The following is a 27268-nucleotide window of genomic DNA, read 5'->3' as shown; positions in this document are numbered from 1 at the left end:
ATTACTCTTATCAGGGTAATTTCGTTCAATTGTTCACTATAAACAATTCAACGAAATTTGATAAGTTTATTTCGTTGAAATGTTTATACTCATGGCACAAGCTCGGTCTCAAGATGCTTGCAGGTGTACGCGACAGCCGATCTTACCTAGTAAACACAACGAAATTACACTGATCAGGGTAATTTCGTTGAATTGTTTACTATGAACACTATAAAGTGTTTACTATAGACACTTCAACAAAATTTGAGAAGTGTAATTTCGTTGAAGTGTTTATACTCATGGTACAAGCTCAGTCAAGAGGCTTGCAGGTGTTTGCGACAGCCGATCTTACCTACTTGCTTGTTACCTCCAAATAATAGGGAAGTAAGAACTACCTACTCTCTGACTTTTTTTTTTGAAAAACCTTTGATCAGATGACGTGGCGTCAGCCAAGGCCAGCTGACTTTTTGGTTTCAAAATGTTTAACAGTCTGCTTTCCCGTTTGTAAAATTACCCCCTCTACCTCTTCCCCTCCCTTGCAGTTACGGCTGTGTACGTCTTTTCAAGTGGCAGTTTTTTTCCACATGGCGTGAACTTTAGGTTAGTGATCAGTATGTCTTTATGCACGAAAGACAACGTGATGAATGACTTATATCAATTCCAACCTTCAAGTTGGGAGGGTCAAACAGAGTCACACAGAAAAGAATGCGAAGACGTTTATTCGCCGAGAAACAACAACGCACGGAAGATTTCTTGTCACGACCAGAAGCCTCGGACAAGAGTTGGCGAGTGGATCGGGGACGGATGGGTGGAAAGACATCATGTAGAAAAGAAAAGCAAGTAAAAGCAGCCATGAATGTCTACTTCTGAAGTGTAGTCGAACAGAGCACCAATAACGTGCTTTCTGTTAGGCTTAGTTTTGATTGGATTCGTTCGCGGTGAACGCTGACAGCTGAAAAGCTCCACAGGAGTTGTTACGCACGGCAGAGTGCTCCAGTGCCATATTTCTTTCAGTAACATGTAGTGCTGTATCGGCTGTCCCGCTCATGCGAAATAATGCCTTGTGTCCGACGTAAAATTCCTACTCTTTCTTATGGGTCGAAGTCCGTCCTCTCCATCGGATGAATCCAGCTTGGGGTCAACAGCTGGGTGTCATACAGCACTTAGTTTCGTAGAACTGAGTTCGTAGAACGAGATTATGGTGCCACGGTGGCTAAACTGAGCTTCCGGTCAGCTTTAGCCACCGTGGCACCATACTCTCGGCCGATGTCTGCCTCCGAACCTGAATCAGCGGGTTGTAACAACTTTGCTCGGGGTGGATACATTGTTACTCCCAGGCCAATCTGTCGGCTGAAAAAGTTACAATGTGCTGAAAGCAAAAGATAGGGGTGCTTTTCTGGTTTAGCATATTCGCGATATATGATCCTCCCACTGAGTGAAATATGAGATCACGACAATGTCCCTTATGATGTAGAGAAATGTCTTCTCTGTAGGTCTTCACTCCACTGCGATGCCCTCTAAGGACCTTTCACGACCCAGTCCAGATAGAGTTGTGCGGTAAGTTTATCGGCTGCCGCTTAGCGAAGACTTTCCTGCTGGGGCATCCTTGACCGAGACTGAAGTGCTGCAGGAGGCAAAATATCCTTCTTGTGGCGCACGGCACAGCCGTCATAACATTCCTAAGCTGGGGCAGACTTATACGTTGGCGGCAGATGTGAGCTGCAGCTCATTAAACCGCAGCCCGTCATCGCCAGTACTTTCTTCGATAGCTCGTATCCATTTCTATCAGTTACGAGTGCCTGAATTGTGACGTTTCAGATTTTATCGGATCCCCAAGAGGAGAACACCCCGTAGGTATCAAGTAAATGAACTTGGCCTAACCTAGCAAGAAGGCTGTCTGCCACCATTGTCCTCTTCGGCATGATACTGAAGGACTAAACATGCCATCAACCACTGGGCTCTCCCATTGAGATGCAACACACGTACAACGACGCAGCCGCAGTGTCATGGCATACGGTCAATGTTAGCGCTTCCAGAAATCATCTTCTTCACTGAGGGCCACGTAGTATGCGTCGTTTGGCGCCGCCGAAGTTGTTGCGTTCTCGAGGGCTCCTTTGAGGTCTTCCAGGGCGGCGCGCAGTCCCGTGGCCGTCTCGGACACCTTTTGTAACACAGGAGGCACCCGTATCTCGAGGTCTGACGCCGCCCGCGACGCCAGGGACGCTGCGGACCGCAGCGGTTCGTACACGTCCTCGCTGAAGACCCGAAGCCGGAGAACACGAGCCGCCGCTGCGGACTCGGCCAGCTCAGCCCGCAGGTCGCCCATCCTCCGGGACTGGGCTTCCAGGGAGTCCGCGCACTCGGTGACCCGAGAGAGTGGCCCTTCGGTTTCTTTCCGCACGTTCTCCGTCGCCTGGGTGTGGAAATTACAAACACACCTCACGCTGCGAGACCCGGAAAGCGGCGACTATTTGTGCCCTTGTTTCAGATGCAAACTTGTACCACGCGCAATTCTAGCGGATGACCAAACAAACCTTTCCTTCCTTTACCCACTCTAAATAAAATTCATGGAATATTACTCTGGCAATTGCAAACAGGAACATTCGTAAACTCAGCCCGAATTCATTTATTTTTCCCTACACAGTACACTGCCTTATGTAAATTTCGTCCTTAACTAGATAGTCACCTCACCAACACACAATTCAAGAATGCGCACACAACCTCCTCCGCCCCCCTTACCCCACCAATCTACCCGTTCCTCTCCTGAGCTGTGGGAGACACTTCACCAGCTGTCGGCTAGAGGACCAGGCCCTTTGGTGACACGGGCGAAGACGCCTAAGGCAACACATGGATATCCGGACGAGGGTCTTAACCCCACTACTGCGCTCATTAAAATGTTCTCTTTCTCTTTCAAAGAAAGATGCATAGGTCTATCGGCGTCAATTAATCAGTAAAGATTTTGACGAATAAACCTTACTGAACAACAAGGCGAGACGGAGGCTTCTTATTCAAGCATCGGACATGCGAACGTGAAAAACGAAAATTGGTGGTAACGGGAAAAATATCACCATAGCTCGTCGCGTTAACAACAGGGCCTTTACCTTGCAGAACAAAACTGCGAGTTGGTCGCCATCAAAACCAAGTAGGCGATATCTTTTCCAAGTTTCCGGGACTTCCAGTTTTCTGTCAACATCCTTCTTTATCTTTCTTGCACGTAGTGGGCATTACGGTGCGCGTGCAGCTCTAAACGTCTTAGTATTGTAAAGCGAAGCTTCATAAGGCCAGGTGAAAAGCAACACGGCGGTCCAGTGTACGTAGGAAGTAGCTCCGGTGTAACCCCATGCGCATGCGCAAAAAACAAACAAACAAAAAAAACAGGTTGGAGATGAGTTGGAAGTAACTAGGCGGGGGAGGGTATTGGCTGGGTTTATAGATGACGTAACTACATTCTCGCATCTACCGACACGTGTAAGTGGGACGGCGCACCGAAAGGAGAGGAAAAGAGAATGACAGGCGCACCATTGGCTGTGTAGACAGTGACGCTGGCATTTCTCTCTCAGAGCAGAGCGCGCGCGCAGCGAGCTACTGCTTAATTAAAGCACAGCTCAAGCAACAAGGGCGGACAGGGGCGTAGGCGGCAAAGGGGGAGCAGCGTAAACGCAGCAATGACAAACACCTACAGCACGTTACAGCTTCGCGTGCATGGGCGCATTTTTTAAGTGCAGAGAACTTTAGGGGCTCGTCTTGTTGCCGTAGCTCGCTCGATGGAGCCAAGTAGGGACACACGGAGTTCCGTCGTCGCGCCAAAACCCAGAGGCTTCGAAAGCCAATCGGTTAATACAGTCATAAGCGCTCGATACTCGTGAACCGCTGGCGCTTGTCATACATCTCCCCGTTGTTTAGCGCAAAGAAAACTGTAGGTACATTGGAGGCAAAATATACGTAATGAACCAGCAGCGCCCGTGTTCATTTAGTCTGGAACGCTCGTCGGGTTGGTTCTTACGATAGTAAGGGAAAAAATGTGGCAGTGCAACGCCGGCACGTGCTGGAGGAAAAGCAAGCACAAAAAGAACAGAACTACCGCTAGCGCAGTTTCAGGCAGGGGGCGTGCGAAGACTGCGGAGGCCGGAAATTTGAAATGCATTGGGTGGTAGCAGTGAGCGGATAGCGGCGCTACAGCCCATTATGGCGAATCACTGCCCTGCACTTCCGACAGCTTTCACATTGAGTGAAAAGGCTATACATTTTTTTTAGTTCTACGCTCATATTACCACGACGTGTTCCTCCAATTTTGGTCTCTTTTAACCCTACCTGCCGCAGGTGCTTGGCGATGTTGGTCCGGGTGGAGCCGAAGAGGTCCGTGAATATCCCCCGCACCTTGTCGTGGCGTCGGTTGACGGGAGCGCCCGCGGCTTGGCCGTGGAAGTAGGGCGCAGCGGCTCCGGCGTTGGGCGATCGGTGGTTGTTCTTCAGCTCGACCGTGTGGCGGTGCAGAGGCCTGCCTGAGCTGCTGCTTCCCCCGCCGTAGCCGGAGACCGTGGAAGCAGCGGACGGGTGTTCCCAGGTGAGTACCGAGGGCCGGAGCAGACCGGAAACGCCGCCGCTGCTCGGCGCCTTGCCTCCCACTATGACGGGCCGGCTCGTCTGGATGTTGACCGCCGGCCGTGACAGAAGCACCCCGCGCTGCTCCAGTTTGGCTGCGCGTATACGGTGCAGTCCGCACAAACACTTGGGTTAGATTTGCTGACGTGGCCACTGGGCCGAGAACTTTAACTGAGGTATTATGAGAGGTATCATAGTAACTTCCAGAATTAAAATCCGCGCTTTCACAAAAAAAAAATCATGTGAAAGTCAAGAATGGTTAATAAAAAAGCCGGCATGAATTTGTTACACGTAACTATCCTACGCAGTAGGCATAATTTTATGACCGTGATAATTTTTTATGCCACTTCTTTCTGGGGCTTTATTAGCTTTTTTTCAGTTTTAATTACCGAAGGATGTTTCTTGGTATGTGTACTCGTGTGCCTGTATCCCCATGCACTTGATATAGCTTTCAATTTTGTTAAAAAGACGGTGAGGTTGGGGGAGGGCGCCTTCCTAGCATATACACTTACGCGTCTTTTTCTGCAGTGATCCAGCTGAAATCACACTTCTCCATCATTCACCTTTGTGGTGCGGCTCGCATCAGCAGTTCCAGATGACGAATGCTATTCTCCGTGCGTTATTATTTGTGTGTTCAAATCCACTCAAAAACCTCCATAGAGCAGGCTTTATTCTGTACCACCCTATTTGCAAAAGCGATTAAATTAGGGACCGGCAGTGCAGCGATGACGGGAAGATGAGGAGTGAGAGTGGGAAGAGGTTAGAGAGAGAGGAGGAGAGGATGAAAAAGGTGTAGTGAAAAAAAACGGGGTAGGGGGCGATGGGGGGGAAGTGACCCGTGCCTTCGCTGACGAACTCAAAAACCTTGCTAATCGGCGTCGTTTGTTAGATTTTCCCTTCTTACTCATATTGTACGAACAGGAAAATAAACATCAGTTAAGTTCTTAGTACCATCTTTTAAATTTCTTGTATTGTTGGTGCCCTGCTGCTCCCACGACGCCATGTCGAATAATCCGAATCAGCACCTCAGGTAATTAGAGGTTCCGCTTATAAATACGGAGAGCTTTGTTCGGATCCGTTCCTCCCAGAAATGAAGCGGCCCGTGCTCACCGATGATGCGGTCCGAGCTGTGCGTGGTGTAGTTCCGCAGGTCCCCCAGCATGTGGCGGAAGAAGCGCTGCTCGTCCTTCAGGTCTCGCAGCTGGTCGCCGATGGACGCCAGCTCCGCAGCTCCAGCGTCACCACCGCTGCTCCCCGCAGTGAGGCAGCCCTGAGTCGAGGCGGAGAGACAGAAGGCGGCATGAGAGTGGATGTGGGGGTGCTTCTTAAAAGCGTGACGTCCTGACTCCACTTTAGTTAACGGGCTAATACTAGGAGATTCCCTTCCTGTGCCACCATGCTGTAAAGGCAAATATTTTAAAGGTTTCTATTTTTAAGGTATGTAAAAGAAAAAAATATATTCTTGCGCATTTTCGTGACCATAAAAAATCCTTTTAAATTCATGTTTGGTTAATTTGGCACTAATATGTTTGAGGAGGTTAATACCGTTGAATATTACCATTAAATAGCATTGTCATGTTTTCCATGATTTTTTGTTTCTGTTTTTTTTTTACAAATTTCTGGTTTTCTTGTATGCAGGTTACCTCTATTGACCACGTCTTGATTGGAGCTCAAGGCCACCCTGTGCTGTTCATGTGCGTGTAAATCCAACGTTTCTTACAACCTCAAAATACAAAACATGAAAACGGCATTCGCTTTCAACATGGTCCACAGCAACGTCGTTAGTCAAATTTTACGGTGCGCATAACAAGCCTAAGGAAAAAATAAGTCAGATCGGCTGCATAACGTCTGCAGAAAACGCACCTACCCAAACGCGGGAAATCATCCTGCAGAACCCTTGAGAACGGAAAAGGGAGGCAACGCAAGAAAACAAAAATAAGCTGGTGCTTGAATTATGGGTGAGAAATTTTCGAAAGAAAACTAACGTTTCTTCAATGAATTCAGAAATGAGTGCTGGAGAGTAAATGTGGAGGAGTAATGAGGAGGAGCCGGCGTTGCAGTCCAGGAATTCCAAGGAGCTATTGGTGAGCGTGACAGTTATTAGAAGCCTTAGACTGACGATCGATGCAATACAGTTTGTATTTAAGCCGTATACCGCCTGGTTCGCTATGATGAAATATTTCACGAATGTTACTGTCTGATGTGACTGGAAGCTACAGGTCTTGCTTTCAAGTGTGGACGTATGATAATAGCAGGCAGTTTTCGAAAAGGGAACCCAGAGCTCGGGGCCCCAAGAAGTTAGGGGAATCCAAACGCAACATGCTTACGTGCGACGAGTTTTAGTTTAGGGTCTTCTCCAACAGCCCCCCGCCGGCTTGGGTTTATGGGAAGATCTTTATGCTGCGTTGCGCATCATGTGTTGTTCGAAATATATATATATATATATATATATATATATATATATATATATATATATATATATATATTAAACCAATCATTTTAAAAGCGTTTGTTTGACCCCAATGTCCGTCACGCCCTCCGTGCGAAAAACTATATAGTTTTTTTTTTGTTTTTTTAGACAAGAACAACTGCGTTTGTTTCCCTTTGGAACCAACCTTTCCCGTAGGGTATCCTGCCGGTCTGGGTGGAAAACGATTACTCAGTCCAGCGTTGTTCTCGGCCGCGGCGCTGCACAGAGAATGGACATAGAGAATATTCAAAAACGGTAAACCGACCGTTATTTTGTGGCGGTTACATACAGTGGAGTAGTCGCTAATAGCCACAACCACTAACACACGGACAAAAAGAATCTCACCAGGGGTTTTACGTGCTGAAGCTATAGCCTTTTGCTATGAAGCACGGCGCAGTGTAGGCCGACGAAGTTATTAAGACCACCTGGAAACGTTAAAAGCGTAGCGACACTTCGACGCACGGGCGCTTTGGACTTTTTTTAGACTTTTAGAAGAAAAACATCCTTCACCGACGGGAGCTGAATCCACGCACATCGTTCTTAGTGGCGGTGCGACGCCTTAGCCACGGAGCCAGAACGGCGGGCGCAATTGCCAACATCATTTTTAACCCCGTATAGCACCTGTAACTACGAATACTAATTATTCATTGATTCTTACCTTTCCCGGTGCAGGGCTCGCTCAAGGCGTCCAATGGCCATGTCCATGCGGGTCAGCCGAGGCTCCATGAGAGTCACTTTGCTGACCAGAAGCTCCACGCCGTATCGCAGTTCAGACAAAGTCCGCTCTCTGACAAAAAAAAAGGGGGGGGGGAGGGGAGGGGGTTAGAGTAACGGCTCAGATAAAGTGAAACTAACTCTGAGGCAGTCGGATTTTTATACTTGCAATGGCCATATCCAAGCTGAGGATAAAATTTGTGCACTGGGCACCGACCATTATACTGTGTTACGATTCTGCGCACCGCAACCATGTTCGCGCGTCCTGCAAGTTACGAGTGCAAGGCTGCCTCGGACAGACCACAACATGCCGCAGAACGGCCGGCACGCGGGCGTCTCGCTGACGGTGACCCAAACTTCGGCGGCTGCAAACGGTGCGTGTTGAGACCTGACCCGGCGAGGCGGACCCGCAGCCGAGATCTGCTCTGCCCCCTCTCTCAGACTCAGCGTGCACCGCTACTTCCGGCCCCTGACGAACTCTGGAAAGAGCGTTGTGTGTGTCTGTACATATTGCGTGCCGTGTGCACAAAAAGCACAGGGAAAGGCGCGCAGCCGTTACGACTATTGTGTATAAAACCGCCCTCTCGGCAGAACTTCCCTTTCGTTTTGTAGCAGCGAATCCTTGCTGTCACTCTGCTTCAGTCCTGTACGGTAACCTCGCAAGGAAGGGTATTGTTCCTTTATTGCTTCGGCTCATCTCTTGCCATGCAGTAAAGCAGTTAAGTTTGCCTTCAGCTTCTTGTCGTCGTCACCAAGGCAGCAACCTTTGCTGGACCACGCTAGCTCACATGACGGAGGCGACAGAGCCCGGAACAACTGGCATACTCTCGAGGGACAAGGCCTGTGCTGTCAGGTGCGCTCACACGTAGGCCTTGCCCACGACATTGTGACTAGCCCCGCCTGCCATCGAGGACTATCATGAGCTACAGGAGAATGACTAATTTGCGTAGCAACGCTACATACACCCAACGAGAAATGGAAAAGAGTACAAAGTTATCCGCAGGGGTGCTATACTCGGGTACAGCTTAAGAAAGGCAACGATGATGATTGCTATTGGTTTCCCCATTGTAGCGGGGTGATGACATGTCATCTTACAAAAAAGGTCTAATATACCTATGTTTTATACTCTTGGTTTAATACATGCGCTGCTTAGGGCAGGTACCAAAAACTTATTAGGCACAAAATACTTTCTTTTTCTGTTACAGGTGGTAACTGTCCTAGGCAATAATCCCATCTCTGCTTTCCGTACACCAGCATTCTAATCTTATTTTTGTCCCCTCGACAGCCTTGAAGTTAACTTCCTCTGTGCTACCCTTAAATCCTACGGCTTCTGGAAGCCGAATATTTCCCTCACGCAGATTTGGATGGATAACCTCACATTCTAACACTATGTGCTGCATAGTTTGTTTGTTTCCGCAAACCACGCACACCCCATAATTTTGTGAATACTTCCCCACAAAGCTCTTAGTTCGTAAGCAACCTGCTCTAGCCTCAAAGAGCAAAGCACTGCCCTGGGAATTGGCGTAGAAATTTTCCTTTCTGATGTTGAATTTCACAGCGCTGTACATCTCTAACGACGTTTTAGGTTCGATTTTTTCTCTCCATTTATTCGTTTCAATGTGCCTTGCCTCTTTTTTGGTTACCTTTGCTGCTTTGGATTCTCCACTGTTCTAGTCTTCCTTAACCACTGCATGTCCACGCTTTTCAATTATAGGTACCTAAAAACCTTAGCTGCCCACCTTCGTCGATCCATTGCTCTCAACCTCATCTCAAAACATATTTTACTCTGTCCTTCTCGAACTTCAAACGACGCCCAGCCCATATCTCCCTGTACTGCTTCGTTAGTTGTTTTTCCATGCGCGCCTAAGGCCAAACGTCCTACCGTTCTCTGGTTCACTTCAAGGCCTGATAGAACGTCTGATTTTAGGCAGAGTACAGCATTCGCAAATGTGAGAACCCGAACCATTACTCCTTTCCACATTCCTCTCACTACTTCATATTTGTTATACCCCACATAGCTCTATGCTTCATTATAGATGCGTTTCGCTTTCCCTTACCCTTGAGTTGCTCCTCGTGAGTTCTTAAGTAGTTATCCCCTTCGTTTATCCACACTCCCAAATATTTATATTCCTTCAATCGGGGTAATTCGCTTGCTGGATAGATACTGCGTCAGTAATAGCTTAATTGAAAACCATTATTCCTGATTTTTCATGTCCGCGTCCGCACAGCTGCGTCTCTCCTCGCCTCACCCCCTCTTCCTCTCTCCGATAGCGAACACTCTCGCCCAACATCTGCGGGCGGGTGGCGCAGCGCACTCTCACTCTGCCGGTGGGCGGCGCTGCGCGTGGTGCTGCGCGCTGTGCGCATGTGCAGTACTCTCTCTCTCCGCGGTCTCCTCTCCTTCGGGTGCGTGCCGCGCTCCGGCCGGTCTCTCAGTCGACGGTCGCCCGCGCGCATGCGCTTGCGCTTGCTCTCTCGCAGTACCGACGATTGCTTGATGCGACCGTTCCTTTAATAAAGCCTCCGTCTAAACGACAACAACAACAACGTCTCTCATTATGCTCAAAATTACGCCCGCATCCCCTAGCGTGGAACCCAACGATGTGATTGAAACGCAATTCACGTTCACTACGCGTTTCACGCAATTCGACTAATCGACCCAACGGAAACACCCAACGGAACCCCCTTCAGCGTCGCATCACACCAGGGTTCCCGCGAGGGGAGGTGGGCGTAATTTTTTGAACTTAATATGCTTATTTAACGACTGCAGCGACGACAAACAAACTACGTGAGAAAAGGCAGACGATATCAAGCATTTATAGCAATCTCTTTTCAAAACGCGTGCGCCCGTTGGCATCCGGGTCCGTCGCGTGGGCGGAGTGATACCGTATATGAGCTATTGCCGTTCTTAACTTGTTCCCGAGTGTAGTGGAAGTTCGCGAAATTCGTTGAGTACAATCCCCAGTACCGAAGATCACCTGTCACCATGAAACTTCTTGCGGTCTCCGTACCTTGACATCTTACAATGTCAGGTATCAGAGAAGCGAAACTTGCGCTGGCAGTTGGCGCGTTGATCTTGGTGATCTGCTGCTGCAGAAGCTATCGCAATCTCGCTTTCGAGGGCCCGTCGTGGAGCGTGTCACTAGCCAGGCTGTTCTGCAGTTTTCTGCGCTGGTTGTCCAAGCCCATATGAATCCTCGGGATGATTCTTCATAGTAACGGCAGAGCGAACGTCACCATCGAGGAACAAAAATATGGGCTTTACAAATAGCGAACATTGTAAGAAGGATCACAAAAAATTAAGTCCGTATAAAAGAGGGAGAGACAGAGCGAACCATAAAAGCTCTGGTAGTCAGCCGGGATTGACGAGGCCTCTAACTCTCCATGTCATGGAATAACTACTCATAATTACTTTTCTCTCGGAACCTACGCAACAACCTTGCATGGCTTCGATCTCTGCTCTCCCCACAACTATCAGCCATTTTGCCAGGCCGGGAACGGAAACATAAACGAGAAAAAAGAAGAACAAGATCATGTAGAGACCGCCCCTTGTCATCCTGGAGCTCTTCTTGTGTGCTTTAAAGCGAAGCTTTGTACGCCTCACTGATGGCGTTCGATGTCGCGTCACTACAGGAAAGCTAACTTTACACAATGGGTTTCACAAAACGATGACGATTATAAATGAAGACACATCAAGCGCCTAAAGAAAAAAAAAAGCTTCCCATAGTCGCAATCACACCTGGGACCCTCGCGTTACGTAGCCGATGATGATTGTAGGGTTTAACGCGCCGACGCAACGCAGGCGATGAGGCGCGCCATAGTGGAGGGCTCCGGATTAATTTTGATTGATTGATTGTAGGGTTTAACGCGCCGACGCAACGCAGACGATGAGGCGCGCCGTAGTGGAGGGCTCCGGATTAATTTTGACCACCTGGGGATCTTTATCGTGCGCCGAAATCTCGTACACACGGGCGTTTTTGCTTTTCGCCTCCATCAGAAAAGCGGCCGCCGCGGCCGGGAATCGAACCCGCGACCTCGTGCTCAGCAGCGCAACGCCTTAGCCACTGAGCTACCGCGGCGGGTCCGGATTAATTTTGACCGCCTGGGGATCTGTAATGTTCCGAAATCTCGTACACAGGGGCGTTTTTGCTTTTCGCCTCCATCAAAAAGCGGCCGCCGCGGCCGGGAATCGAACACGCAACCTCGTGCTCAGCAGCACAACGCCTTAGCCACTGAGCCACCGCGGTGGGTTGTTACGTAGCCGACGTCTATCCCATTGCGCCATTCCGATACTGTCGAAGCAGCTTCGCGTTTTAACCACCTTTCTCTTAGGAAAGGGGCTTCTGTTTTCTTGTTGTTCTTCTTTTCCTTACTACTTATTTCTCCTTTCATTTTATACTTCTCCCTTTCTTTTGTCCTCCTCGCCGCCCTTGAAATAAAATCCTGTGTACGCCACTCGTGGACGGCATTGTAGGTTACGAAGGACTATGGTCTATAGGCCGACAGCTATAAGCCAATAGCTGTGAGGGAACGATACTTGTTGCATATACAGTGGAACCCCGTTCATACGTTTTTCACTGGACCGGAAAAACAAAACGTAAAAACCAGGAAAAGGCTACAGTGCGGAAACATTCGACTCTGTGTGATCTGTACCGGGAATTGACAAAAACAACGTAGCAGCCGGCCGGGAAAACGCAGCACTGCGGAACGTAAGAGCGGGTTTCTACTGTATAAGAAGGGGTGACTCATAAAGACTACATATACTTCCCTGCCTGAAATGAATTCTTTGACTCTGTGCACGACGATATCGGGCATGTGTTGCGTGTCTGAAGGTGGGTGTCGGCCAAGTTATGAAGCGGCATTAAGAGCCTCGCTGTCTTCCTTGTGATACGCCTGAGCGGGAGGCGTAAACGCGGAGCGCTAAAGCGCGATAAACGGGAGTCAACGACGCACTTTTTATAGACGCAATACACCTTTGTCCTTGGCTGAAGCCGCTAAACTTCTGAGGCCGTATGTCAACACATCTGCTCAAATTGGTCTACCGCATGGCGGACAGCAAGAAATAGGGCAGCAGGGCTTAACGTTCCCACGAAAAAAAAAAAAAAAACATTACCGCGATTATGGTGCCCATGCGCAGTCCGGCTGCCAAGAGCTTTTTTTCGGGCCAGATGTTGAATCGTGGCACCGAAAACAGAGAATAGCATAACCAAGAAAATATGTGCCATCGTCGAGATTCATTACAAAGCGGGTGCAATTACCGCAAGTGCTTCATGTCTTGCATATTCCTCTGGGAACGTTGTTTTTTAATCACCTCCCCGATTTTACACCAACCGGTGGCAAGAAATTGTCCTCGAAGTTAACTCGAAAGGGGAGTCAGTTTTGCTTCAAAAGTGAGGCGAACTTGGCTCGATAGTTTAGCTTGTCAAGTAGTAGTGCATGCAGCCGTTCACAACAACAAACTTTGATGACAACCACGAAATGCCCTGCTTCTATGCAGAGTGGATGGTTCTGCCAGGGTAGCGGTGCTCGTATTACACTACCGCCGCTCGTCTGGGCAACCTACCGGCACAAAGAAAGCAACATTGTCGTGTCATAGCTCACCCGCTACATTGACGCAAATATAAATGTTACACTCCCCGCCACTGGTGTTTACTAAGGCTAAAGAAATTGGCACAGCTTGCACCAGTGGCGCAAGGTTGGAGAAACAGCAGAGCTTGCGGCCCCTCTCCCTTCGTCGGAGACCCGGCTGTTGCACCTCACATGTATTTCCGAACGTGCCGCTGAAAGTTCTCCATGACTGGCAGGCCCGTATCGTTTCGTCCGCAGCCTTTCACATCTCTCCCAAAACGGACCGCGTCAGCACGTGCTACAACCCACGTCAACCGGATTCGCAAACTCGACGTCTGTAGCGCGAACTCGGCGTCTGTGTTCCCCACTTCAGGCGCGTACGCACGTGAACTGCAGAGGAGAACAGCATGCGAGAGATATCACGCCACGAACGCCGGGCAGAGTGTTCTCGAAGGTCCAGCTGGCCGACGCATGGCGCTCCTCACGAGACGTGCGCTTACGTGCGCTCGGTATTTTTCTTTGCCTTTTTGCGAGCTCCTCAAATTGCGCGAGCTCACGCGCAAGCCTGGCCTACGCCGGGCACACCTCCTGAGGCGCACTCTGACCTGCAATCGGTATTTTAACAGCAGAGCTACTTAAGCTTATAGTCCCGCCATATAGCGTTACAAGAAAAGAATACTTCTTTGTAAAGTTCCAGCTAAGCCTGTGGACGACTGTACGACGCTTTGCCAATTGTGCTGCAGGAGCGACTAAATTTACTTTCACATTTTTTATTTACTTAGGTGTACATAACAATTTCCTGCGTTAATGGGTTCTAGAGAGCGCTGCCTAAACAACTTCGGTGTGAAAAGGGACCTTTTTTTTACACTCCGCGGTAGTCACTCGAGCGCGTCTATAATACGCCTTGTGAGGAGCAGTAGCCATGAATCCTCGAATGGTACACGTGGCACTATGGCTATTGCAACCGAGGCACTCACTATCTACCTTATGATAACTGTGAATGAAGGTTAATGGTCGAACCTCATTATTACAAACCCCTATATAAAGCCAATTATCGGCTATAGCGAACTAAATACGAACTTTGGTTGGTCGTGCGCTTCATTTTGGTGTGAATTCTTCTATAACGAAGCCGAAACAGCGAGAGCCGCGCGCGATATCGGCTATAGAAAACAAATAATAGGTTAGCGCGAGGCTCTAAACCCGAACGCAGCATAAAAAAGGAAAATAAAAATAGAAGATAACACAGCAATTTTTTAATAGTTTGTGAAACTAAAAAAGAGAAGACGCCTTTTCGTGCGTGGACACTGCGTGGAACATCATCCTGCAATGCTGTGAAAAACCACCGGACGAAGATCACATCCTTCTTCAAGTAAATAAGAACGTAGGCCTGTTTTTTCAAACGAACTTTGTCCGGTTGTAATTTCACGTTGTCATATTCTGGTATACACTTACTTTGAAATGCCACAAGACGACAGGTAAGGATTACCTCGTTTATAGCGGGTTTGAAGCCTAGAATAATGTCTTTTGGTATCTACGAATATCACGCGAGCCATATTGCCGATTTCTTAGAGCCGATTTTTACCTCTACTGTTACAAGGAATATCGGATATAACGAACTAAATTACTACTGCCCCGTTATTACTTTGTTGTAATCCGTTTTGACTGTAGCAAGAAAGGCCAACAGTTTAGACCGCCAGTGAGGGCAGAAAGAAAGCAGTTAATCTCGTTTTCACGGTTTCGAAATTAGTAGTAAAGAAAGAAAAAGAGGTAAATTCGCGCGCCGGATGGGATCCGAACCGACAACATTCGGATAACGCGCCGAATGCTATACCAGTTGAGCTAAAAACAACTGAATCCCCGTTCATTTTTATAGTCTGCTTTTTTTGTATGTGAGCGTTTTCCGCGTTCAGGGGTGGTAGCCAGCACCCCTCTGGCAACTGTGAGATGAAGGAGACCTTCTCTGGGTTCGAATCCCACCGGGGGGACAAATTTTCTCTGTCTTCTTCCTTTACTACGATTCAGAAATTCCTTGATCAGGGCTAGTTGGTTGAACATACTGAATAAATTTGAGGCGCTAAACAACGGGGGCCAAGGTACGTCTACGTGTCTACGTGTTTCTTTGGTCCCCGTTGTTTAGCGCCTCAGAAATTCCTGCTTTCACGACAAATGGAGAGGAACTATCTTTCAATGTGCTAACTTGCGTTCTTGACTGTTGGTATTGCTTTTCGTGTTTTTTTTTAACCAATGACCTTGAAGCGACCTTTGCGGTAGCTTTTTGCTGAACTCTGTCTGCTCTGTACTCCATAAGGTAACGTGACCGACAGTGCATGCCACGCTGGTTATAGAGGAATACGCAGGAGCGTCTCTATTTTCCCGTTCAGGTAAAGTTGATAGACTTTAACTGAGGAAAATGCGATCACACGGCAACCAGGCCCACCGCGAAAGCAGCGTGGCATATGCTGTGGACTGAACGTGTGCTACCTAAATTTTGCTAACTAATGGATGGAGCGCGCAATATTTTGCGTGCTGATCCTAATATACGTTCGCTGTAAAAAAAAAGGCAATGTGCCGGCAGCGGGATTCGAACCAGAGACTGTCGAGATGGCTCGTCAGTGAGTAAAGCTCACCAATTTATCACATCGAGGCTGTCCTCTCCTCGTTTGGGAGAACAGGAAAAAAATCTGTCAGAAGTGGGATTCGAACCCACGCCCACATTGGTGGGCCAGAAGCCTCGAAACCTCCACAGGAGGTAAGGTAGTGCCTTGAGTCTGGCGCCTTAGACCACTCCGCCATCCTGACAGGACGAGAGAGCCGCTCATAGCAGTCAAGCCAATGTATGCATTACCTGTTCTGACGATACGGCATTCCTCCCTTTCGTAATCAGGACTGCCGCACGTCACAGCAAATGAATGCTAAAAGATATGCATAAAGCTTCCAGGAATGTCCAGCCTTATCGTTATCTCTTTGCTCGGAGGTAGTCATGGGTGTAATCAGATGCGAAGCGAACAAGAATTTGCGAAAACGCCCTCTCGTTTCTTCCTTTATCTGTTCCTGTCGTCCCGCTCTCCCTTAGTTCAGACCACGAATCAGCCCACCCCAAAGAGCATACTGCTATGCACGACTTTACTCGCGCCAAAGACAATTTCATTGATTGATTATGAGGTTTAACGCGCCGACGCTTCTCAGGCGATGAGGTGCGCCGTAGTGGAGGGCTGCCGATTAATTTCGACCGACTGGGGATCATTACGTGCGTTGAAATCTCGAACACACAAGCGTTTTTCCTTGCCTCCTCCATCAGAAAAGCGGCCCCCGCGGCCGGGAATCGAACCTGCGTGCTCGTTAAGGACGATTTAGATGGGTCTCCTTCATTACTTACGGACGAGCACCGAGCGCAGGCAGTTTTAATAAACGGGTGTGCATCAGCGTGAGGGCCGAGAACGCCAGGTATGCTTCTTCTTCGTATCCGGCTGACCAGTGCACTGCATGCTTTAGTCGTACCGCGAGCTAGATCGAGCAAGGGCAGTGAACGTTTTGTTACTTGCAAGGGGACAACTGTAATGATGGCACGCCACTTGTTCGAGGTTTGATTTTGCTTCCCTGGTACCCTCTGCCCTTTAATTTGGTGCCGACTCTCTTGTAAACAAATACTGAAATCTTTCTGGGCTGCAAAATACCGGGAAATTCGCAAGACATTTCGCAGCGTGATCGCATTATCCTGTTTATCCTGTTCGAGCTGTCTGAGTGCCAGCTAGTGTAACACGAAAATTAAAAAAGAAACTGGGTGGGTTGCTCTTACCAAAACACTCTGGCGTCATACGCGCAGAACGCTGCGCATTTTCTCCTTATTGAGAACTTTCCTTTTCATGCATATTTGAGATAATTTCAATTAAAATACAATTTCTTTTACCGTGGCATTGAACAGTAAGTGAATATGTGGGAAGGTGTCTCGACGTCTTCATAATTCTGCCTTTGAGACTTCCTCATGTTACAACACAGTACACAACATAGCGGCTTCTCGATAACGGCGCCGGCGGACAAAGCTGGCAATTGGGCTATTCTCCATAAAGATAAACGAATGATGCACTTGGAGCAGATAATACACAAGTGAGCAGGTGCTTCCGGCTGAAAAAAAAGCCTCCCCCTTTGCAGGCCAGCAAAGTACTTCACAAACCCTTTTGCAAAGTGCTCAATATGTAACAAGAGGGGTGGCGCTGGCTGTTTATTGCAATTATCTTGCAGCAGAATTATGACCCAGTGCCCTGAATTATGAACTGTTCGAGCAGCCTCGGGATCTGCATGCGACATGTTTCAGCACTCTGCCATATTTCGGATCCGTCTAAAGTCGTATTTTTGCTTTTATTACCTTAAAGACTACAGCAGGGCAGAGCACTTGAACGCTCAAAGGCACCGCTTGTCTTCCGGTGCTCCTAGAAGCCAGAGCGAGAAGTCACGAAAATGGCAGCGCTGTTTGGATATCTCAGAGCAATCCTATATATGATACTAAGTTTACAAGGCATTATGAATTGCGTGCCGGTATAGCGAAAGACATGTGGGAGAGGAGGTAGCTAATTAAATTATAGGTATCGGTGTGTTCTTTTGTGACAGAGGCCGGAAAGCATAACGCCAATTCGCATACTGAAGGTTTATTGTACAAAATATTTATTATAACCCCCATATGACCTCGTCTTGTAAGCCTGGCGCTCCTCCAGGCGCTGAAGTTTGCGGTTAAATTAATTTGAATGATTAAATATTGTGCTATCTGCAGCCTCAACGTAACCAAACCTGAATCCGACACTGTTTTCGAGGAGAAAGCGCATAAGAACGGGGTTAAAATGAGTTGGAAGTGGCTGAGGAACCTCCTCCACTTCGATAATAGCGGCGGTACTATCGTCACGTATTTGTGCTGAAGTTAGGAATTTACAAACATATTTGTGCTGAAGTGAAGGATGCACAAATATCTGCGATATCACATACTAAGTTTTTGCATCATCTGCGAAAGTACCTGTATTTTTCCTCAAAGAAATCGAATTGCTGAGCATTCTTACCGGTGAGTGTTTGTCCGGTTTGAAAACTCGGCGAGGTGAAGCTGTGTGCTTCGATTTCCTCCGTTATTGGTTGTGCTGCTGTTGTTGTCGTTGTTGTTGTTAATTAACGAGCGTACCTTGCCTAAAACAAGAAGCGGAACGCGTGAGGCTTGAAGGTAGCGAAGCTGTACGCAAGCTTCTCGACCGAGTCCAGGATTCCTGCCCAAGCGCCCCTAGTTCTCAAAGCTGCCACCACGTGCCGTAGCAGAATGGAATTTTGCCTACACGGGCTATTTTCCCTCATTCTTCTCGGGGCGGTCGCGGCGTTCGACCGGTTTGACTGTCAAGTGCGACGGCGCAGTCAACTCCTTCTCCTCAAGTTAATTGTTCGTCTGTGAGCGGGGAGTCACTTCAATAGAGCTCCCCCGCGACTATTGTGGGATGGCAAGAGGATGCCTCAGAATAGTTGAAGCTTGAGCCGGTTGGTGCAAAAGTTGGGACGAAGCGAAGATGAGACACACACAAGCGCTTTGTGCTTGTCTCGTCTTCGCTTCGTCCCGTTCATTGCGCTGCCCTCTACTCTGAAAGCGGATGCCCTCTGCGTTAGGATTTTGGCGGAGATTGGAAAGGTTGTCCGCTGCGAAGTAATTCACGACAGCTACTAGATATACGGCTTATGTCTATCTACGACGCTATTTTCCTGTTTATCGCACATTTCATACCACCAGAAAAAAAAAAAAAGCATTCGATAATAATTACTTATTTCGGACAGCTACAACTGCGGAACGATGTTTTCGAGTAAAAAAATGCTACGGCAGCAGCCGCCGTTTCTTTCTTCCGAAATTTGGTATTCTTGAATGGCTTTTTAGAAAATTCAAATTGCAGGGACGCATCTAATTACGTGAGCAGAAAGCATGAAATTTCAAAACGCGTTCAAAACAGTACCTGCGAGCGATGTTCCCGGTGCGTCACCTTAGCTACTTCAATGAAGTTCTGGAATTGATTCATTTTATGACATCGTGACGTATCAATAATTAGTTTTGAATTCCTCTGTCACTGCTCATTATTACCTTTCCGCACGATGCGAACTCACGGACACACCACTAGAGATAAAGATTTGTAACTAGTGTTTCAACTAAGGGCTTAGCTTCCATATGAGTAATATTCTACATATATTTATTTATTTATTTATAACTATCTCTCAGTTTCCTCGATAAGGCATTGAGTAAGGTAAGCTAAAAAAGACACAAGTACAAGTTTTAGCATGTGTAACAAGTAATGCGTGAACGGGGTATATAAAAATGAACGCTAAACATAAGAAACGCATAAAACAAACCTACACATAAATGAGGATCTCACCTCATGGCAGAACAAAAACTGCAATTCACTGCACGGATATCGCGTCTGATGAATATTAAATTTTACTGCATTTCCTGCAAGCGATGTCGATCGCATGAAGACTCCTAACCTTAGGTGGCTTCATTAATTTATGTTGTCGGTCGCCCTCCAAGCCCGTGGTAATCGCGAGAATTATTCGTTTTAAAAGTATTCACATATACTGTTCTCTTTTCCGTTTTTCTTATTTTTCTAGAAATAAGAATTCCCGTTGCCAACACGCCATTTACCACAGCAGAACGCCTTTGAGGCGATATAAGAATAACAAGGACACTGCGCTAACATGAGTGCTCACTGTATATGAACTCCGAAACGTATTGTAGAAAAATTCTGAATTTAAATCACCCCGAATATGTGTACTCCAGTTACAAGGCCGAATACAATCCGCGAATTGGAGTGAATTGGTAAACATTCATGTTGGATACACATAAAAAAGTGCGGGGTTCACGAGCAATAGCGTTAGGTCAAAAGGAGGAAATCCCCGCTTCACGTTTTATGAGGCGCATCACAGCGGATTCCTCCGGATTAATTTTGAACACCTGGGGATCTTTAAAGTGCGCCGAAATTCCGGACACACGGTCTTTCTTGCTTTTCGCCTCCACCAGAAAAGCGGCCGCCGCAGCAGGGAGTCGAACCCGCGTCCTTGTGCTTAGCAGCGCAACGCCTAAGCCCCGCTTTACCCACACCCTCTATTTTCGGAACCGGCTTCCGAAACAACGACAGCGAGCCGCCTCATGACAAATACATTTTTTAGGCGAAGCTCATTTGAATATATAGTGTTTTTTGTATTTTGCATGTATGCAAACAAAAAGTTACGTATCTGAAGAGTGAGGCGTTCTTTACCGTGGGGCGTTCGAAAAAAAAAATGTCCCGGTGTAGGCATTGTCAGTACACGGTCACCACCAATGTCACTCGCCGTTCTTGACCTCAAGCTTATGCGTCTCAACACTCGATCCGCACCATCAGTAGACTAGTTAATATGATGCACCGTCTGCTCGTTCGCTAGAATTAAAAATAAAAGTGCGTGGATAAATGTATATGTCTTCCTTGAGGATGCCCATCGTCAACTTTCAACAGAAATTAAATTTGTTTACACCTTTCCGGTAAATTTGGCGCCACCTGCGTGTCACGTACCAAGACAAGCTTCGCTGGTGATCCACATTCACCTGGAATGTCTCGTGATTTTTCTTTTCGATTATTCCTCACAAAATTGGGAGCTATCAATCTACATTTAATCTACTATAACACTTACATGTTCCAGCGTGACCAATTCGACACTTATTGTTGCTGCAGACATACATTCTTACGCAGTAATATTACCACTCCAGGCACATCGAATAATCTCAAAAAAAAAAAAAACTGCGCGCAAATTAACGGGGACAAAAACACACGAAGACAGCAGGGAACCCCGTTAATTTCCGCGCAGTTTTTTTTTAGATGCATTATTACCAACTCACTCACCCAAATCTCAACCCTTTTACATCGGATAACTTGGAAACCCGCTCAAAACATTTTAAAAGTGTAGCTTTTCTGTGTGGACTCAACACGCAAACCCTTCTGTCCGTCTGGGGTGCAGGATGTGCCAGACTTTCCTGCATGCGAAAATTGTAAGAATAAAAGGCCCTGAACCTTTGTGTTTTAATACAAGAGCACTCATATCGGCCTTCCCAGGGAAATCGAGAAAACGGCCGCAACAGCACTCAATTGTCGTCGTCATGATTCCACAGCTCAGACTGATCCGCCAAAACCCGTCCTAACAATCAGTCGTAACGATCAGTCGCATGCGAATCGCATCCGCCGGTCGTTCATGTGTCTACCGCTTTAAACAAGTCCTCGCCAAAAACGAGCATCTGCAGTATCTGCGAGCTTCCAAAAAAAAGTGAAAGGTATGACATCATGAAAAGTATGTCATATATGTGGGCTTTTGTTTCCATTCCATGGATGTATTATATATACATGGTGGCTTCGTCAATAAACTTTCAGCGCCTGTTTGGTGTCCTTTCTTTTATCTTTTTACTGGCCTAAAATAACGTAAAATTACGAGCAACAACAGTTGTAATAAACACGTTCGATTTGCGTGCTTGCAACTCCCATGTTAACAACGGGCGCGGATTTTGCTGCCTCAAACGCTCGCTTGAATTCGTTTTCGTACCGGAACGACCTGTACCGAACCGCCCTGTACCAAAATGTCCTGTACCGAAACGTCCGTGTACCGAAAAGACCGTACCGAAACGCCCTGTACCGAAAAGACCAGGACCCCCGAAATGTCCGTGCACCGAACTGTCCGTGTACCGAAAAGACCGTACCGAAACGCCCTGTACCGAAAATACCTAGACCCCCGAAATGTCCGTGCACCGAAATGTCCGTCTACCGAAATGTCTGCGCCGAAATGTCCTACACTGAAATGTCCGGATCCCCATTTGACTAAAATGCCACCTTTGAGCTGACCACGGTGTAAGAACCGTGGAGCTGACACACAACGTTTTTCAAAACCATTCGATTGAAATGCCGTTTGAGACAAAAGAGCACGACTATCGACCTTTAAAAATCTCCAAGGCCTTTGAAACGCGAAAGCTTGTACTCTCGCACCCAGTTTGTTCGTGCCGATTTGCAATTATTTGCGAGTAAAACTGTTATTAAAGAGCTCGCTCATAATCACTTTTATTTTGTTTTTGTTTACTATCACTTGGTCGACTACTAGAAAGTAGCTTAGACTCCCAACACCGGTGGTACGAAAAAAGAAAAAAAAACTGCCTATGTTGTGCAAGTTTTGTGAGCCGCGGGATGACGTGCCTTCGAATATCTCTAAAAGTTCGTATGCACACGTGCTTGTGGGGTCGCAAATGATCGTCATTCAGCGGAATCAATGGGAAATTGGGTAGGCCGATTACCAATTGGTTCCTCTGTAGGACCCACACAACATGCACTGAAGGTAAACTTTTGGCTGCGACCTGTCTGGTTGGGAGGCTACAAATGAAAAGCTATAATTACACTGCAAACAATGGTACAATAAATGGAGAAACCGACGTTTCACAACCAGCTTTCTTTCTCAGGGGTGACTGCCTGCTGCCGCGTCCGATAGCTTTTCAACGCGTTAGGTATCTCACAAAGCCCCTCTCTGTCTAGCGCAGGCCATGCGTGTACACAAAAGTGAGAGTCCCAAGGTAGCGATTAAGGTATTGTGACGTTGTGCGACCAAGTTTTCGTTCTCGACGATGGCCGTCCCGACGAAGTCGATTCTGTGGCCGGGTGCATGGCAGTGCTATAGCTATACATGCGCCATGAGCTGACATAATCTCTTTACTGCACAACAAAGAGCCACCGAAGAAGCCCCCGAGGACACAATGACCAGTCTCATTCGCCCCAGTGTCGCCCATCTCAAGGAACAGGCTTGCTCCCTGCACCCTTCCGCGCGTCGCCGTCATACCTAAGGGCGCCCCTTTCCAGGAATCGCTCCTTTTTCGCCCCGTTGGCCTCCACGGCTTCAAGCCGGGTATAATAACACTTCCGACATTGTTGGATGCAGACGTCTCCTCGCCTGCTCCCATTATAATAGGAAGGAACTTTTAATCGGCTGGTGTGGCGAGAGCTGCAACAGTTGTCTATAAGCTTTCGGCGCCCACTTTGCACAGTGGAAAAGCACAAATGGCACCCCCGATATAGGAGGCTGGTTCTCCAGCAACAACCCCCCCCCCCTCCCTGGTCAATCCCCTTAGCAACGCCACTGTAAGTGCGATCGCTGATTATTTTTGAGTAGAACCAGAGTCCTTCAATACACCGAATGCAACGACGACGGGGTGATAGAGAATATCAGGAAAGGCGAATGCACACGTGCTTTAATTAAAAGGCACTTTGGTTTCTTTCCTTTTTATTTTTTTCGTGACGCTTGAGGGGCTCATTAAACACGGAAAGTTTGGTCTCTCTCTTGGTCTGTTTGTCAGCCTGTCTTTCTGTTCTTCGATTCAGCCGCCCGGCCAAAGTTAATGCAGAGGAGAGTTCTAAACAATTAAGTCCGCTGGCAATGTCAATACTTGTGATTATTGTTGAGCCGAAACAAAACATTAAGCGTATTTGAAATAAAACACCAATACATAACAGATATTTGCATTGTTCCTTAGAAAAATTCCACATGAGTAGTCCTTGAGAAGTTAATTATCTGTACGTATGCTGCAGAAAACATTATTACAAAGCATTTCCAACTTCTGATAAAACAAACAATGCAAACCCGCCGCAGCCCTTGCTAACAACGAAGCCGGGACGGAAGCGTGCGGCGATAAAAAGAGAGAGAGAGAGAGAGAGAGAGTAATTTATTGCATGGAAAGAAAACACAGAGAGGTCGGCCTGATCGTATAGTCTCTGACCTGCTACTTTGTGTGGGGGTGGGGAAGGGGGAAAGAGCATAGATGGAGAGGGTGACAGGTATGACGAATATAATAGCTACCTTCCGTAATGCATTTCTAAAAACGCCTTATTAAGCACTTGCGTTATAAAAAAAAAAAAAAAAAAAACCAACGCATACAAATGCGGAATGCCGAGAAATTGCCCTACATCATTTAGCGGTCTAAAAAGGCACAGGTTCCTTTTCCCGCGCAGTGGCCCTCATTTCCGCAGCCTTTGTCGTAGGGGATCCGCAAAGTGTGAAAATATAATAGTTACTCTCACTGATTTTTGGAAAAAAAAAGCGATAATAAGTCGTCAAAACACGACCGAGGAAATACGGTGATACTGTCACTGATTTGTTATATAAAATACTTAATAAGTCGCTACAAAAAGAATAATGAACAGTTAGGTTTTATAAATGCTACAAATATCCCAGCTAATATTCAACAAATAAACGGAAGTTTTTTTTTTGGCAAGGCCGCACAACCAACTGCTGGCCTAAAATAACGCAGAACTGCGAACAAGAACATCTGTAATAATTAGGTACGAATTGCGTGCTCGCAACCACCACGTAAACAACGCGCGCAGCCTACAGCGCATGCCGGAATTCGCCTTTGTACCGAAACACCCGTGTCCCGAAAGGTCCGTGTCCCGAAACGCCCGTGTCCCGAAAGGTCTGTGCGCCGGAAAGAGCGTACCGAAACGCACTGTACCGAAACGTCCTGCACCGAAAAGACCGGAGCCGAGCGGGGCGGCTGCCGGCGGCCCGCCTCCGGCAGCCGACCGCGGAGGCTATGGGGGCTGTAGAGGATGCCGGCCACTACGAGAGAGGGCACCACACGTTCCCACTCTCTAACCTGGCATCAGACTCCAGACAAAAAGTGCCCAGTAACATTTTTCTGTGAACCAAACACGTGGAATTTTATGGCGTCTTGAAGTTAACATACTGTAGTACTCAAATCCGGGAGAGCAATTGGATATCTGATCTTGCAGCGACACAGTGCTCGATTTAGGAGAGCCAAGTGGTCCATTTTTCAGAGACTGCCCATAGACGCCATTGACAAAAAGTTATATGCCCAGGTAACACGCATCGTTCGAGTTACATGATTGAAAATATACAGTAATGGAGAGTGAAAGCTGTTCTGCATACAACCGGGAGAGCAATTAGCTCACTGGTTTGGGTGAGGAGCTATTGATTTTTCATTTTTCGCTCCCTTCAGTTACGGAGCGTCGCGCCGCCACACGCCGACAGAGGGCGCTGCTCTCCGCGGAGGCGCTTGGGCAGGAATCCTGGGTTCGAATGTGTAAGTCTACGATTTCACCGATTTGCTTCTTCGCGGCCGCAACGACCTTCACTTCATCATTGTGGCTCTAAGTGCGAGCTTCTTTCATTTTTTTAAAGTGATAATCATTGGAAGTCACATTGGAGGTGCGTACGCTATGACGCGTCTTTCTCGTTACGGGCAAGTGTTGCCACAATTACGACGAACGCTGGAGTATTTTTTGGCCAATCTTGGCATCCCTCCTTAAGTGGGTATGCTTGGCTTGACGAACGTGCGCAGGGGACGCTGGGCGGTCGTTGCGAGGCACGCACACACGAGCACTCAGCATTTTCTATGGTTTTGTTAACTTCCGGGCGGTCGCCGCGAAGCCCGCGCTCACGTACGTTAGCGCGCTCGACAATTTCTTGGTATTTTTATCTGCGGACACGAAAAATAACGATTTGCTAAACAGATTCGCTGTTAAAAGAAGCGGCGGAGAGTCTTCGTGAATACCTCTCGCATCATGGGTGTGTGAATATATTGTTTGTAGACTTTTTTTTTTTCCAGATTCTATGTGAGCGTAAATTACATTGCACCTCGCGAATGTTCAGGAGGATTTTGCATGAAATAGCTGGAACTCTGCGCATTTGTAACAACATGACGTGATCGTGCGGATCCAAAGCGCAGAGCTTTGTAAAGCATCCTCAGTTCGTCAGTATACGAACATTCGTGGCAACTATAATACAAAAAAAGGTTTAAATTGATCCCGCTAAATCTTTTTTTTTTAAAGCTGACGGCAAAATGATATCGAAAGTACTGTTGAAATCTCTCAGACGAATGGGGTGATGGTGTCTGGTGACTAAATTTTATGTCTGCATTCAACATTTCCAAGTGCTGCTCCTCACCCTTAACAGCACCGAGTGATCAGAACTGCTCGATCGGGTGAACACGATCTCCTCGAGATTACTTGTGCATCTAATACACCTGACAACATTATCAATGCAGAGGAGATAGCATAACATCCATTTTGGCGCACTTAGGCAGCCAGCCTACTTACGTTATCTACCTAACTTGCCTTCCTCTGTATCCCCCTCCCACCCCCGCTATTTGCTGTAAAAGGCGCATAAGTTCTTTTTTTTTTTTTTGTCTCATCGGCCGTCAACCAACGCTGTGGCTCGCTGCGCCGATCGCAGAAAGTGCCGCGCGCAGCAATCGGGCACAACGTTATGCCCAAATCTCCCACAAGCAGAGGGAAGACCCACAAACACGCATATACGCACAGGGCTTGGCCGTCCATCCCCTTGTGGTCACCGCTCCGCGTCGAAGGCTTCGGGCTCGACGTTGCGGCCGCCGAGGGCTTCGACGTCACAGAAGTCCCCATCGATCCGTCCACTCCACGATAGCACGTCACGGAGAGCAGCAGTAGCAGCGGCGCCGAACGCACGACACTGGCGGCCGTAGTGGCTCGGCGGAGATGCATCCTGCCCGCAGACAGTGCGACAAGAATCACGAACGATACTGCTTCCGCTCACGCAATCCCGGAGTTAGCTATGGATGCGTTGAAGGAGTGTGACCGCGGAACTTCTTAAGATCTAGCCGCCTGCCTGGACGAGGATTGCCCTTATATACACTGAAGCGGCCGTAAGAAGGTCCTCCCGCGCTGTTGCGAGGAGAAGGATGACCTTGATTCTCGTCGAACACTCCTCCCGCCCTCCGCAGCTTCCTTCGGATAGTGTGAACACACATACCCCTCTCCCGCCGTCGCTGCAGTACCCCGGCTTTTGTCCCGGCCAGTGGTGCGGTGCCCGCTGGGTGCCCCGTGCAGGGGAGGCGCGTCGCGTAGAAGACAAGACGCGGGAATTTACGAAGTTTCG

General features: G+C 47.8%; 1 protein-coding gene and 1 non-coding gene across 2 annotated transcripts; both read right to left on the bottom strand.

Annotated features, from left to right (window-relative positions):
* Positions 1-755: 755 nt before the first annotated feature.
* On the bottom strand, positions 756-27020 carry LOC144173365 (uncharacterized). Its single transcript, XM_077701830.1, has 6 exons — positions 26675-27020; positions 7710-7838; positions 7197-7269; positions 5692-5851; positions 4291-4676; positions 756-2392 (listed from the first exon to the last, which is right to left on the bottom strand). The coding sequence occupies exons 1-6, from the start codon at positions 26872-26874 to the stop codon at positions 2003-2005; spliced, it is 1338 nt and encodes a 445-aa protein (XP_077557956.1). The 5' UTR covers positions 26875-27020; the 3' UTR covers positions 756-2002.
* Trnal-caa (transfer RNA leucine (anticodon CAA)) lies at positions 16016-16132 on the bottom strand. The gene is made up of 2 exons: positions 16095-16132; positions 16016-16061 (listed from the first exon to the last, which is right to left on the bottom strand). It is a non-coding gene; the product is annotated as a tRNA-Leu (tRNA).
* Positions 27021-27268: the final 248 nt, after the last annotated feature.

Source organism: Haemaphysalis longicornis, unplaced genomic scaffold (assembly GCF_048455015.1).
Source record: "Haemaphysalis longicornis isolate Haplotype H1 unplaced genomic scaffold, Haemaphysalis longicornis Haplotype H1 scaffold_3, whole genome shotgun sequence".
Taxonomy (NCBI): Eukaryota; Metazoa; Arthropoda; class Arachnida; order Ixodida; family Ixodidae; genus Haemaphysalis; species Haemaphysalis longicornis.
This window is presented reverse-complemented; position numbering and strand designations above follow the sequence as displayed.

Excerpts from the sequence above, each read along its gene's own strand:
- LOC144173365 (XM_077701830.1), bottom strand. The coding sequence starts at position 26,874 with ATGCATCTCCGCCGAGCCACTACGGCCGCCAGTGTCGTGCGTTCGGCG. Across the intron at positions 5,852-7,196 it reads CAGGATACCCTACGGGAAAG|GGCTGCCTCACTGCGGGGAG; the intron begins GTTGGTTCCAAA and ends GCCTCGACTCAG. Across the intron at positions 2,393-4,290 it reads TCGCCAAGCACCTGCGGCAG|GCGACGGAGAACGTGCGGAA; the intron begins GTAGGGTTAAAA and ends TTCCACACCCAG.